This window comes from Drosophila suzukii, chromosome 2L, assembly GCF_043229965.1.
Source record: "Drosophila suzukii chromosome 2L, CBGP_Dsuzu_IsoJpt1.0, whole genome shotgun sequence".
Taxonomy (NCBI): Eukaryota; Metazoa; Arthropoda; class Insecta; order Diptera; family Drosophilidae; genus Drosophila; species Drosophila suzukii.
The window spans coordinates 19854680-19868376 of record NC_092080.1 but is presented as its reverse complement, the minus strand read 5'-3'; the positions used below and the strand labels follow the sequence as shown (position 1 = coordinate 19868376).

At 41.7% G+C, this 13697-nt stretch overlaps 7 protein-coding genes across 9 annotated transcripts in view; 3 read left to right on the top strand and 4 right to left on the bottom strand.

Annotated features, from left to right (window-relative positions):
• CenG1A (Centaurin gamma 1A) overlaps positions 1 to 13697 on the bottom strand; it is a 56441-nt gene that overhangs the window by 38559 nt on the left and 4185 nt on the right. The gene's annotated exons all lie outside the window — the stretch shown is intronic.
• Positions 2735 to 3677, bottom strand: LOC108016257 (uncharacterized). Its single transcript, XM_017082882.4, has 2 exons — positions 3444 to 3677; positions 2735 to 3375 (listed from the first exon to the last, which is right to left on the bottom strand). The coding sequence occupies exons 1-2, from the start codon at positions 3641 to 3643 to the stop codon at positions 2823 to 2825; spliced, it is 753 nt and encodes a 250-aa protein (XP_016938371.3). The 5' UTR covers positions 3644 to 3677; the 3' UTR covers positions 2735 to 2822.
• On the bottom strand, positions 4019 to 5310 carry LOC108016223 (uncharacterized). Its single transcript, XM_017082853.4, has 2 exons — positions 5121 to 5310; positions 4019 to 4809 (listed from the first exon to the last, which is right to left on the bottom strand). Exons 1-2 carry the CDS (start codon positions 5263 to 5265, stop codon positions 4061 to 4063), a joined length of 894 nt encoding a protein of 297 aa, XP_016938342.3. The 5' UTR covers positions 5266 to 5310; the 3' UTR covers positions 4019 to 4060.
• On the bottom strand, positions 5426 to 6454 carry LOC108016234 (uncharacterized). Its single transcript, XM_017082863.4, has 3 exons — positions 6349 to 6454; positions 6114 to 6279; positions 5426 to 6059 (listed from the first exon to the last, which is right to left on the bottom strand). Exons 1-3 carry the CDS (start codon positions 6452 to 6454, stop codon positions 5468 to 5470), a joined length of 864 nt encoding a protein of 287 aa, XP_016938352.1. The 3' UTR covers positions 5426 to 5467.
• Positions 7893 to 8860, top strand: LOC108016246 (uncharacterized). Its single transcript, XM_017082873.4, has 2 exons — positions 7893 to 8051; positions 8108 to 8860. The coding sequence occupies exons 1-2, from the start codon at positions 7982 to 7984 to the stop codon at positions 8818 to 8820; spliced, it is 783 nt and encodes a 260-aa protein (XP_016938362.3). The 5' UTR covers positions 7893 to 7981; the 3' UTR covers positions 8821 to 8860.
• Positions 9532 to 10440, top strand: LOC108016266 (uncharacterized). Its single transcript, XM_017082894.4, has 2 exons — positions 9532 to 9684; positions 9745 to 10440. The coding sequence occupies exons 1-2, from the start codon at positions 9606 to 9608 to the stop codon at positions 10398 to 10400; spliced, it is 735 nt and encodes a 244-aa protein (XP_016938383.3). The 5' UTR covers positions 9532 to 9605; the 3' UTR covers positions 10401 to 10440.
• LOC108016275 (uncharacterized) lies at positions 11605 to 12455 on the top strand. Of its 3 annotated transcripts, none has more exons than XM_070997803.1 (4): positions 11605 to 11760; positions 11824 to 12102; positions 12168 to 12354; positions 12436 to 12455. In XM_070997803.1, exons 1-4 carry the CDS (start codon positions 11722 to 11724, stop codon positions 12438 to 12440), a joined length of 510 nt encoding a protein of 169 aa, XP_070853904.1. In that variant the 5' UTR covers positions 11605 to 11721; the 3' UTR covers positions 12441 to 12455. The 3 variants fall into 3 exon arrangements, with proteins under 3 accessions (XP_070853904.1, XP_070853900.1, XP_016938395.3); XM_070997799.1 differs by having other exon boundaries at positions 12433 to 12455; XM_017082906.4 differs by lacking the exon at positions 12436 to 12455 and having other exon boundaries at positions 12168 to 12398.

Here is a 13697-nt window from a genome sequence, read left to right as displayed (position 1 = left end):
AAAACTTTGGACAGGCCTCCAGGACGAAGTTCCATGGCAACCCATCTGCAACTCGCGGCAAATGCGCAATTTTCAGCTTGACTTGGCACATGAAACAAATTCGAGATGAGTACACACAGGGGCATGTCAACCTTAATTGAAAAAATAAAAAGTAAAGCGCACGAAACTGAGCCGCATCCTTGCACAACCTTCTGCCGCATCCTTTCTGCTCCCATATATTTCTTATTTTTCTTTTTTTACGGTGGCGGTTGTTCATTTACAGGACAGCGCACCTTTTCTTCGCGTGCGACTTTCAGGAAATTGCGATGCTCAATTACAGCGAATCTCTGCGCTGGGTATTTTGAATTTTCTCATCTCGTTTTCATCGTTGACTTGGCCAGGACAATTGCCGCGATAAAGGGCCAAAGGACGAGGAAAGTCGCGAACTTACTACGTTTCAAATTAAAACCCATTTAATGCGCAACAAGAGGGAACACAACGACGTCAGCTTCTTTAAGTAAACAAAAGACTATAGCATATGGAGGCCCGACCTTTGTCGTAACCCATTTTGTATCTTATCTCGTTCGGCTCGACTGTCTATGATTTATTTCCCCCTTCAGAATTGGCTTTCTAATGAAGCCTAATTCGAGTGCTCAACAATTCAGTGCATCATAAATTTTAAATTAACCCCAATTTCTGGCACTCAATCCTTGGCGCAAAGGGGTTGCCAAGAATGCAAATATTTACGTCTTTCACCAGTGTGGAAAATGAAAAGCAAAGCTTTGCCTCCGCTCTTTCAATTAGCCTTGTGGCAGAACTGGTGGTAGCAGGTGAGCTGAGGCCTAAAAGCCCTCAGAAAGCCCAAAAACAAGCGTAGGCAATTAAAGTTGCTCTAAGGTGGGATCCAAAGAAGTGGGCAACTTCAAAGAGGGGATTTTATGAGCCAGTTAAGAGGTTAAACTCGCTTCGAAGGGTTGGTTTAAAAGGCAAGATGAAACTATGAAAGGGATTCCAGCTAATTATCATACACATTTAAAAGAGCCCAAAAAGCTAAGGAAAAATAAACTAATTAAAAAGTTAAACTAACAATTCAACAAGTACTTTATGATCTTTAATAATATATTTAATTCATTCTAAGCGGGACTTTAAGAAATAAAGAAATACTTTAGGGATATAAGATTAAAGCTTGATAACATTAAAACATTTTATTTAGTTTTATGTTAAAGAAGGAAATCTTAAAAACACTACAAACAAAGAGCAACTCATGAATTCTATCCCTTGTGGGGTGCCAATAATGGATGCTTGAGATCCTTTGAGAACATATTCATACCTCCAGCTGAGATCCTCAAGCAGCCACCCAGGGAGCCTATGGCATATGCAAAAACCCACACTTAAGTCTCCCATTGAGGATGAGATGAGTTCAGTAGATTTTTTGTGGTCATACACAAATCGAGGCTAATCAAACTAGGCCAACGAGATGCCCGGGGAAGTCGGTGGGTTGGCGGTACATTCAGCTAAAAGAATTTAATGGCTTTTGGAAAATTGCCTCGTAAATGTCAACAAATGGATGGGGTTGGGTGGGTTTCCTTTTCCTAGGCACTTTTCGCTCTTTCGAATGGCTTGGCTTCCTTGGGTTCGGATTGCGGCCAAAAAGTCTGTTAGTCGGCAAGGACAATGCACAATGCAACAGACTGTCCGGTAGGTCGTAAAACTTCCTTCTAGACAATGCCACAAACAGCAGGATATCTCACAGATGGGCACTGAGCACGTACTCGTGACAAAAACCCACAACGGCTTTTTGTTTATTTTTGCATTATGACAATCTCTCTTGAGGAGACGCAAGGTGTGCACCGAAATAGGAAAATGTATGGAAGAAAGATGGCTCGTAAATTGCAAATGAAATGAGCCAAAACGAATTTCATTGCGGTGAAAGAAAGCCGAAGAGTTTGGAATAAAATAGAGTTTTTGAGAGGCCCAGAGATCAAGGAGATGCTCGACAGCACTCTGAACTAATTAACAACAAATGATGACATTAAACCGAAATCTAAAAAATAATCTCAACGAAATCTGTAAAAGGATATAAAAAGTGAGAGACAGTGAGACAATAAAAACAGCTGCTGGCAAAGCCACTCGCAAATCTGAGCCTAGAAAGTGTTGGACCGAAACTCGCAGGACCACCCGTCGATGTCCTGCTGCGACAGGACTCGTGCTTCGGTTCGAGCCCGGCGATTGAGATGTCCTGCTGGTGCTGCTCGGCAGCGTTTTTCCACATTTCCCAATCCGATTATGGACTTTGCTTTCGCCTCCCCTCAACGCACAAAGATCAACACTAATTTATGGTTCAAACGATTATAACACCAAATGGAGGTCCCCCAAAAATAGGAACCTATGATGAAGGCCGGTAATATTTTATGTACTCACTGCCAATAAACGGGAAATCTAATCGAGCTTACCTGCAAAGAGAGTTTAAGAAAAAATGATTTATTAGTACTTTATTATAATTAGTGAGCGAGCTAATAAAAAGATTGTTCAGTTTGAAACTAAGAGTACAAAAAAAGTTTGAAATTTGTAATTTAAAGATTTGATTCCTATAAGCTATGTAGAACCCCTTAAAAATATTTTAGTAAACCTCGAACCAAATCCTCGATCGAACCTCGATCAAATAGAGAAGTTCAGCAATATTTAATTAAAAGACTTGCTTTCTTAAATATATGTAGAACCTGGTAAAAACCAAAAAGACCACACGTAATTCCCATTAATTTGTTATCATCTGTTGTCTAAGTTTTTTATTCACATCTAAACACTTTGAACACCTGGCAGTCGACTTCCTCGACGGCAGCACTTCAGCAGATTGCCTCCACCGGCAGAATTCCATCGACCAAGCCCAAAATGATAGCGGTAATCTCATACCAGGCAACATTTTCCAGCACTAAGTTCATCGGCGGCACAATGAGCTCCTCCATAAACTGGGAAACTTCCGTGGGGTTTTCGTTGATCAAGATGTCTAGATATTCCTTGATCAGATCGTTGATAAATTTAGTGTACAAGCGACTGTTCATAAAGCCCGTGGTCTGGGACTTGGCCTCCTCCAACTCCCAGTTAACCTTCCAGCTTTTTACGTACACCCCACTGGTGGCCGACTTTGGACGAATGACGAAGCTGCCGTAAGCTCGGAAGTTGATCAGCTCCAGATTAAAGACACCATCGCCCCACAGAGAGAAGTCACCTCCAAACAGACGAGCCAGGAGATTTAGTTTATAGTTTGAGCTCTTTAGGGAAATCTTGGGGAAGTTCATATCGAACTTAATGGTATTCAAAATGTTGCTCCATTCCAGCTTGGAAAACTCGTAGCCATCTAGACCCTCGAGGATCAGTTCAGTAAAGTTTCCATTACAACTGTGGGTTAATATTTGGCATGTTAGGATCAATTCCCAAAATAAATATTAAAATATTGTTTTTATTACCCAAAGTTCTCGGTTCGTATAGCGATTTCCTGGTAAGCTATCTGAGCCGGGGCCAAAATTGGAACCCCTCTGGCCGGATAACCACATCGCATCTGCAAACGCAGGAACTCCGTCAGTTCGCGCAGCTCATCATCGAAAAGCTTGGCGGAGCCCAAGGAGAGACACAGAAGGGTCACAAAAATAACACAGGAAGCTCTCATCACGAATATCAAATGGCAACTACTAATTGTTGAACACCACCAGGTAGTTTTTACCCCCTGCTAATCAGCAATAACGATTAGCCACTTAAGTGGCAAAAATCGATAAGATTGGATTAGGCAGGTGCAATGGAGATAAACCTTTGCGTTCCCAAATTCACTCAGAATAAAAATGGAACAATATTTTAATACAAGCCAATGAAAATAAATTTTAAATGGAAACTATTTGCTTGAAATTAAAACTCATGTTGGTCCTCTTCAGTAAGTGGTTTTTAGTTTTATATCACCAATATTTGAATGATTTCCGAATTGGGAACGAAAATAAAAGTAAAATGTGGGTCGCCATACAAAAAAGAACCCCCAAAAGTAGACCAAGGATTAAATATATCGACAAAAATTTATTCACGCCCCTCTCTGAACTTAGGCCCAAGGATCGGCAGCGGGATCGCAATCGACGACAATCGGATCGTCCTCGCTCTCACCATCGCTGCTGGACATGATCAGGTCCACGACGGTCCAGAAGTCCTTGCCCTTGAGGGCTTTGTTCACTGGCGGCACGATGGCATCCTCAATGGTATCGGAAATGGTACCCTGATTGTCATTAATGGTCTTCACCACGATGTTCTCCAGCTGGCTGTTGATGGCGCGGTTGATCTTGCCGTTGCCCATGAATCCAGAGATGTCCGAAGTGACGGACTCCAGCGAGATGGTGGTCTTCAGCGAGGTGATCTTGGCGGAGCCCCACAGCATGGGCAGCTTGTATTTCAGGGTGCCGGCAATACGCAGGTTGACCAGGCCGAACAACAGCTCTCCGGATCCCTCGTACTCCACGGACAGACCCAGCTGACGCAGGGCATCGATCACGGTGTCGGTGCTGTACTTCTGGGCGGTGGTATCGATGTTCTGGAACAGGAAATCGAATTTCACCTTGCTGGTAATCACATTCAGCTTGAACTTCTTGATCTGGAAGTCATCCAATCCGGCGACCTTAAGGCGGAACAGGTTGTTCACGGTCTCGAAGATGCCCTTCTTGAAGTCCAAGTCGATCTCGTTGATGCGCAGAGGAGCCAGCACTGGGATGCCATACTGGGGCCATCCGCACTCCATTTGCTTCTGGACCTTGCGGATGAAGCGACGCGCCTGCCAGGACACAATGAACTGGGGGGCAACTAAGTAATGGTGTTTGATTTTAAGTTAGTAACTTATATTCATTGGTAAAACTTTGCTACTCCTAAGTTCTATCTTGTTAACTAACTTTAAAATATGCATTTACATTTAACTATATTATAAATGTTGAACCACAAAAAAAGCTCTATTGTATTAACAGTACACACTAAAAAAACTTTAAAGAAAATTTAAACCTTTTAAAAAGGGCATAAACAATGTATCAGTTGAAACTGTTACCAGGTACTCGTTCAAATTTGATAACTTTTTGGAATATAGAAAGTATTTATTTCCCTAGATTTCGGTCTAGTCTCACCTTCAACGCCCGCTTCGGGCTCCACGAACAGATCGATGTCACCATTCTGATCCGCCAGCTTCAGAAGACGCTGCTCAACCTTGTTGGGCAAAGTGCCGGCGGCACAGACGGCCACCAGGCAGGCCAAGACTACCAGAAAACGCATGGTTGATTGTGGCTTTTAGTAACTAAACTTGCTACTGAATTGGCTAACCCCCGGCCAGAGTCTTTTATACCAGAATCCACCCCAGCCGATAACGCCGAAAAGGTGATACTGACCGAAGATAGCAGGTAAAATGGGGGACTAATTAAAACGTAGATCGTGGTCTGGCTAGAATTGCTTTTTATTGATGGTGGTGGTGCCTTTCTTAGTCTATTTTCCTAGACTCCACGGCCAGCCAAGGGGCGGGGGTGGGGTTGCACGTGCCAGTGGTGGCGCTCAGCAGACTGAACAGATACCAGATCTTGTGACCCGTAAGATGGGCATTAACCATCGGCACAAAGATCTCCTCGATCTTGGCGCTGATCTGCTTCTGGTTGCCATTGATGAAGGCCGGCACCTCCTTGTCGATCATTTCGTTGATATACTCGTTGATCCTTCCGCTTCCCATGACACCGCCAATGTTCGAGGACACACCGCCCAGGCTGACCACACAGCTGAACTTGTAGATCTTGATGGAGCCGAAGATGAAGGGCATCTTGTACTTGAACTCGCCCTGAATCGACAGATCCATCAGGCTGAAGGACAAGGGGCCCGAGCTCTCGTAGCGCACAGACAATCCCAGTTGCTTCAGCATGTCCACCAGGGTATCGGTATCCAAGTAGTGGGCACTGGCCTTCAGCAGGGGTAGTTTAAAGTGGAACTTGACCTTCTTGCTGAAGGTGTAGCTGATCTTCAGCTGTTTGATCTCCATGTCCTCGAGGCCATCGAAGCGGAAGCGCAGGAACTGCAAAAGGGAACTAAGGATACAAATTAGATAAAAGATATGATTTTGTAGATTATCAGTTACTCACTCGACAACCGACTCGGCCAAGTGGATGCGCAAATCAGCATTCGTATAGGGTGCTAGTGGTGGGATTCCATATTGAGGCCAGCCGCAGGGCAATTGGCTAATCAAGCCCTTGATGGCCTTCTTGGCTGATCCATTCAAGATCAGGCCCTGAGTATCGGGCTTGGCAGCTATTTTCCAGGGGGATTACAACTTTATTAGGGCACTATATGGTTTGGAGATGGCTTTGAAACACTTACGATTGCGTTCCACCAGCTGGTTCCACTGCTCCTCGCTGAGCAGTTGGACATCGTAGGCTGCAACGGAGGCCAAAAGGGCCACAAAAACACAAACGATAGCTTTCATTGTATGGCTACCTTATTGATTGTTTCAGCTAGCCACTGGCTTTTATAGCAAAACTTGACGGATTTGGGTGGGCGAAAAGGCGGGAATCACTTAACCGGCTTAACATACACATGCTAATCGTTTTGTACTGATTAGTTAAACTGAACGTAACACTTAACACGAAGGAATTCAATCACTCGGCATTCGGTTTGACAGAACACAAAGCAAAATGCACACTTATATCGCTTAAGTGCCTTGTTTTGGCCTAATCTCTATGGCAAATTGGCCAATCGAGTGTCAAAATCATTTAACAAATATATACTGCCTATCTTTGCCGGGATTATAGGCAAATAACCTGACTACCGTGGGGTAAAACTGCGTCAATGCAGGTGTCCGCGGATTAGCGTTGTTGACTGATTCGTATCACTCAATTGGGGGTACATTCAATTGTCAACCAAGCTTCGCCGACTGCATTGGTACTCTTCAAAACCTTTTAGTCATCTCATAAAGTGATTTATGGTATTATTGTTTTGATTACGATTTTACGAGGGATTTTATAGTTCGAGCTGGATCACGTGCGTAATCATTTTTTGATCGTTGTATTGGGTCTAGGGCTGACAGGAACTTTAGGGCCCATAATTCATTTAGAGAGTATTTGGCTAGCCATCTGGTCTTGACCGTCTGGTAATGTTTATTAATAGTTCCATCCGTAAGTCCTTTAAGTAAGGCCATAAACCACTCAATGTACTCGAAAACAGTAAGATTGTAAATCAAAAAGCAATCTTCGCAGACTTTAGATTCACATAAGTGCACGGATGATTTTAATCCAAAATAAACTTATAAAGACGATTATCATTATGGGTGTTTTGTTGATTCTGGGTTATGGCGCATTTTTCCTCAGTTCTAACACCTGCATGACCTCAGTATTGGTACCTTAAAAATATTCTTCTTTGTTTCTAACACATGCGTGTCCTTAAAAGAATTATGAACGGAAAGTTTTGAAAGAACCATAGATAGCTTTTAAGTACTTAATTATCTGTAAATATTGTATTGTATTTTTGAATCGCTGAGGGATGTTGTCTGGAAAAAGACTAGCGACTTGTTATGCACTAATCTAAAAAAAGGGTTTACCAAACAAAAACCTTTTCAACCGATAACTATTATTATTCGAGTCACGCCTTAAACAGACTTTGATCACGCGACCGTTCAGGGCATGTTTTTGTTTGGGCAAAAACTATCTAACTTGTTATCCCATTGGCAGATCTCATAATTTCCTTGGGATAAGTACCCCAATGTATATATAACCAATCATTAAAATTAAAAAATATGCCAACCGGGGAATCGGTGGCCCAGATAAGACAGCAATAGGGCATCGATCGAATGAGCGGTGGCTAATCAAATCGAACTCGGGTACCAAGCCCCCTTATCACACCACCCCACCTGGAAGGTGGATCGTCTATAAAAAGCAACTCGTGCGGCCGGACGATTGAGTAGTATAAATACCGTACGTACTACGATCAGTTGGTAGGACTTTTAGTCAAAGCAATAATGAAAATCTTTGTGGCTCTTTTGGCTTTTGTGGCCGTTGCCAGTGCGGCTTCCGTGGGTCAGCCCATTGGTGAGTATTCCAGATGATGGTTTTTTCTCAGTTATTTATCTTATCCGAATACTTAGCTACCCAATCGATCTCCAGCTCGATTGTGGATTTGATCGAGGGAATCAAGGAGCAGATGCCCTGTGGCTTCACCGGACTCGGCATTCCGCCTATGGCTCCCCTGAGAATTGACCACCAGGAAGTTAACATTGATACCAGCGCGCTGAAGGCTGAGGGAACCATTGACCACTTCCGCCTCAATGGTCTGAATGAGTTCGACATCGATGAGATGAAGGTCAACGCCCTGACCAGCAAGGTCACCTACAAGTTCACCTTCCGCGACGTGAACGTGGACACCCAGTACGATCTGAGTGTGCTGCTGAAGAAGTACGGATTCACCATCAAGTTGATCGGCGCCGGTCACGCCAAGTTCGCCATCAAGGACATGGTCATCTGGGGCACCCTTAAGTACTCCCTGGGCATGCTCAGCGGCAACCTGAAGCTCAAGTCCCTGGAGGTGCGCACCCACTTGGGTGAGGTTGACTCCGAGATCGAGGGCATCCTGGGCGACGGCAGCATTAACGAGAAGATGAACGAGTACCTTGCCGAGGCCGTGGAGCTGGCCATCAATGAGAACGAGGATCTGATTGCCGATACCATCGAGAGCATTGCCCTGCCCGCTGTCAACAGCGTCTTGGACGACGTCAGCCTTGCCGATGTCATCTCCGGTTCCGGTTCCGGTGGTGAGGGCGGTGAGAAGGAGGTCTGCATTCCTCCCGAGCTCGAGTGGTAAACAAATCATCGGTCATTAAACAACCGTTTTGAATCAAGTATTCGTCATCCGGCCTTTTGTTTGCGAGGGGTTTTCCAGCGGGTTGTCTGAATCCAACAACATACTTAAGTTTTAATACTTATAGTTTTTTAAAACCTTAACTTTTACAACACCTATCACTTATGGTCTTATTTCAAAGGCGGTCTAATCTCAAGTTGTGTCTTATCTGCAATAAAACACTTTGCCAAATTATTTGCCGATTAATCAGGCTACTTCAGTAACGACACAGAAAGAATATTTCAGTCCAAATAAATAAGACCGTTTGAATAATGAGTAGCTAGATAGGTAAATTAGAATTGCCTTTTGACCGGACAATAAATAAATAAATAAAATAATAAGTAGTTATTAAACCGATGGATTTATGAGAGCCTTAGAGCTTTTGACCAAATTTTTGGTGTGGCTGATAAAATTAATTACATTATACAGCTATTTTATAAAATTTTCCGAACGATAAAGTCCACATTTTGAAGATAAAGGTAATAGGAGTACCCCTGTGATTTTTGATTAAATGATTGATAAATATTTTGAATTAAATATACAGATTTTTAAAGAAAAAGGTTATTATTTGTGTATAATTCTATACAGGGACCATTTTTTTTGTATTGTGTATGGCAGTTTTTTTCTTTGTGTACAGATAGTTTATCTCAACGGACGTATTCCTATATAAGAGGAAAGGCTTTGCTAGGCTTCGACTAGTGGATTTCGTTTGCTGGAGAGGCTAACTAGAGTGTTGTGTTTAAATAAACATGAAGTCTGTGTTCCTGATTGCACTTATCCTGGCTCTGGGCAGCTGTCAGGGTGCCGAAGTAGCCGAACCTATGTCAGGTGAGATTTGAACAAAAGGATTAAACTTGGAGGAGTTATTAATCCTGTTCATTGTTACAGCCCAGGACCGCTCTTTTTCCAGCGTGATTGTGGACGGAGTGGAGGCGTTTAGAGGAGTCTTACAAAAGGGAAGTCCAGAACATGGAATTCCCGTGATGGCCCCCATGAAGGCTGCCCAAAGGTCCTTCGAATTCAACTCTGGAGAGTTCAGTGGAACTTTTGGAGTCGAAAACTTTGTGCTGGAGGGCCTCGATCAGTACGAGGTTAAATCAATGAAAATGGAGGTGCTCAGGAGTCGCGTAACCTTCGAGTTCCACTTTCCCAGCGTAAATGTCACCACCGATTACGACTTGGACTTGGGCAGTGGCTTCCGCGTCAAGCGCACTGGTGGCGCCTTCTTTGCCCTCGAGGATCTGAACATCCAGGGCAGGATCAGCTACTCGCTGGGTGTCTTCACTTCCCAGCTGCGCGTGAAGGATATCCTGGTGTACCCGACGGTGGGCAATGTCAACTCGCAGATCGAGAACCTCTCCAAGTACCGCATCTTCAACCGCAAACTGAACGAGGTCATCGAGGAGTTCGTCACCCTGACGATCAACGACAACACCGACTTCGTGGCCTCCTGGGTCAGTGAGCAGGCCACCCCCATTTGCAACGAACTGATCGGAGATCGTACTTTGAGTGATATTATTGCTATTATCACGGGAGGAAACTAATTATAATACCCAATAAAATTAACCTATTTTCCAATTTAAATGAGGCATTCAATTGGCGGTGGTTGAAAACGTGGGAGCCATAAACCATGTGCGATCAGTTTATTATTTTGGTCAGTAGCAGTTGAAAAACACACAAAAACACACCAGCAATTTGGTTAATCTAATCATCCAGATTAAGCTTATAATAGAATTTCCTTTTGCCTAAGTTGATTAGGCCAACTAGCTGATCACGTTTCAATTATAGATTTTTTGGGTACATTCGCATTAAAGTCACATGAATAATAAACCATTTTCTATTATTTAACGGCGTGTTTTCCCTTTAATGGGGTGTGCAAACTAACATATCCAAAGTACCTTACTAACATTTAAAAAATGTGGCATACTTTTGGGCAACTCAAAATTGAAGCTGTTATGAGTTGAAGAGAATTTCGTTGCTTAATTTTGGGCTGAGCTCTGTAAGAAATTAAATGCTAACATTCCACTGCATACTTTTGTGCTCAAACTTAAGTAAAATGTAACTCACAATAACAAAAGTGATGTAGTATTTTGGATAGGGATCAATGACCGATTAGTTTTAATAAATATTAATAATAATAAATTAATTATTTAACAAATTTAAATATTAGTCAATAACAAATTAATTTTAAAACACGTGTTATATGTACAAATTTTGTTTATATATATTTCTTATTAATTTTAACCTCTTTCTATAATATATTATAAATAATATTTATAAAATCAAATAAGTAAAACAAAGCCTCCAACATAATATTCCTCTACTTTATTGCAATGAGACCTTTAAGAAGACTTAAAAAAATAACAATAAACTGAATTCAATGAATATATGTTAGCATATGGCACCAGGTACACGGATTACTGGCCAATATTTGTTTTGTGTATGCCAACTTATGTTATTTATAACCATACCCTTGGCAAGGTTGCACCAATGTTTGTTAGGTAGCTGATAACAGAATCATGCGAGTGCTATACCACCCAGGCAGCTAGACAGACCTTGACAATAAAAAGACAGATCACTTGACAATTTGTTCTCCCTGTTTCAAAAAACGTGCCTTAAAAACTTTTTCTAAGTCGCAATTTAAACGACTTAGATGTCTCACTTTTGTTGGGAAAAATGTGTTATCATCTGAGCTACCAGAGAGCGCTACAAAATTCCCCAAGCCAGAGAAACCCTCGGGAGCTTATCACCTATTTGAGAGGATCGAACATCCCACTACTAATCAAAGCAAGTCTATTATTTTCAATTAGTCTAAAAATATATTTCATTGAGTTCGGAGGCTTGAAATATATACATTCTCAAAAAATGTTGCTGAAATATATTCCTTTACTTTTGTTGGTCCAGGTAAGAAAAGCTCAACACTCTCACTTAGGATCCCTTAATTAAAAGTAATACTTTATTCAACAGCTTTTAGTAGCGACTGCTAAACCAACTAATCCACATCTGTTCAATTCCGATGATCCATTGCAAAGGGAATTGGAGAGACAGGCCAAAGAGCAGACAGTCCACCTCCTGGATTCCCTGTTCCGTTCTCAAATCGCCTATTTCACCGAGGTGAAGACCGCTCTGAATCCCCAAACAAAGCGATTCCAGGACATTAGTCTTTATATTACACGCCTAAATCAAGCCATTGCTGAGAAGGATCTGGACAGAAAGGATCAAATATGGAAGGACGTCTTTGAAGAGGTAATATTCTTGGTTATTTTATTTTAATTAAATATAAATCTAACACCTGCAAGTCGCTTTTACAGTTCAAGGAATCCCCCCTACTACTGAACAGGGAATCTGAGACTGGTCTCACCGACTCGCAGTACAAGACCCTGCTTACCGGTCAAAAACTCCAGGACATATCCACCAAGTTCGTAACCGATGTGGCCGATTACTTCTGGGAAATGGCCAAGATCAGTGGCAAAGTCGTTGGTAATGGCATATCGAGCGGTAATCAATCTTAATCACAATAAACCAATAGTGAATTAATCAAACGGTATATCTTATTTCGCATAATAATTATGCCAGCAGCGTAGTCAACAATTTATTGACAAACTCACAAAGCGCGGTGAATCGACACACTTAAATTTCCAAGTTTAAATTTTGGTTGGCACACTTTTTTGGAAAGAAATACTGTGCTGGATATAGCGGTAATATCAAGCTTTAACGGCTTTTTTCAGACCATTATCACAGATTACTTTGGCTACATTTCAGATGTGAATCAAAGATGTAGGGCTCTTCACATTAAAATGGATTTTTGTTTATTTATTTATCTTATATTTTAAAGTGCCATATTGTTTTCCCATCCACTGTATTACAATGGAGACGCCCGCAGTCAAATGAAATGATAAATTCCTATACACCCATCACGAATTCGTGAATCACTCAACAGCAACAACCAAATTGGGAGATATTATGACTTAATTGCAAAAGCGCAAAAACGAAAAAACTCTTCCGATTTGGCATTTCTTTTGTCTCAACTTTTTGCTGTCAATTGAGAACGAAAATAATTTAGCGGAATAACAGCAACAACGACGTGTTGTGCAATTGCAATTGAAATAGCAAATGCAAGCAAAGTGCAAGATATTTTTAATGCAATTTGCTTTAAAAATAAACGGGTACTTGATGGGTTAAGGGGAGGGGGCGAGCGGGGGATGGAAATGTGGGGGGGGCAGACGACGGACACGCATGCCTTCCACTCTGCCGGTTGCACATGTGTCGCTGATATTTGAAAATCCGCTCTGGAGCACTGAAAAAAATTTCAGAAGTTCGATTGGAATTTATTGATTTTTTAATGAATATTTAATGGCAAAAAATTAATATTTATATTCAACCGAATTCAGAGAGCTGAATACGAATCTGGATTTAAATATAATCATCATAAACCTATATTGCTTAGGAAGGACCAACATTTTTCATACATTTTTTATTTTCCCCTTTGAAAAAATGTCTTGATTTATTATAACGGTGTTATATTGGAGTTAATAAAATTCTTTAAATGAATTTAGTTTATGAGGGGTCGTTTTCTCATGTTATGCTGCGAAACGTACTTAAGTTCGACATAAGGAAGAGCAAACAGCACATTCCCATCTTAGTAACAGTGGTATCATAACTAAATGGGAAAGATTTATCATGATATAAGAAATTTCTTGAATTTTTTATTAATAATCAATATTTTTAGATTTAGTAGTCAGGCCCTAACCCACATTTTTCTCCAGTGTACTGACAGCATGTTTGTGTGGGTTAGTACATGTATTTGTGGCCCCAATGGCATCTCCATGTCACGCTCTCGA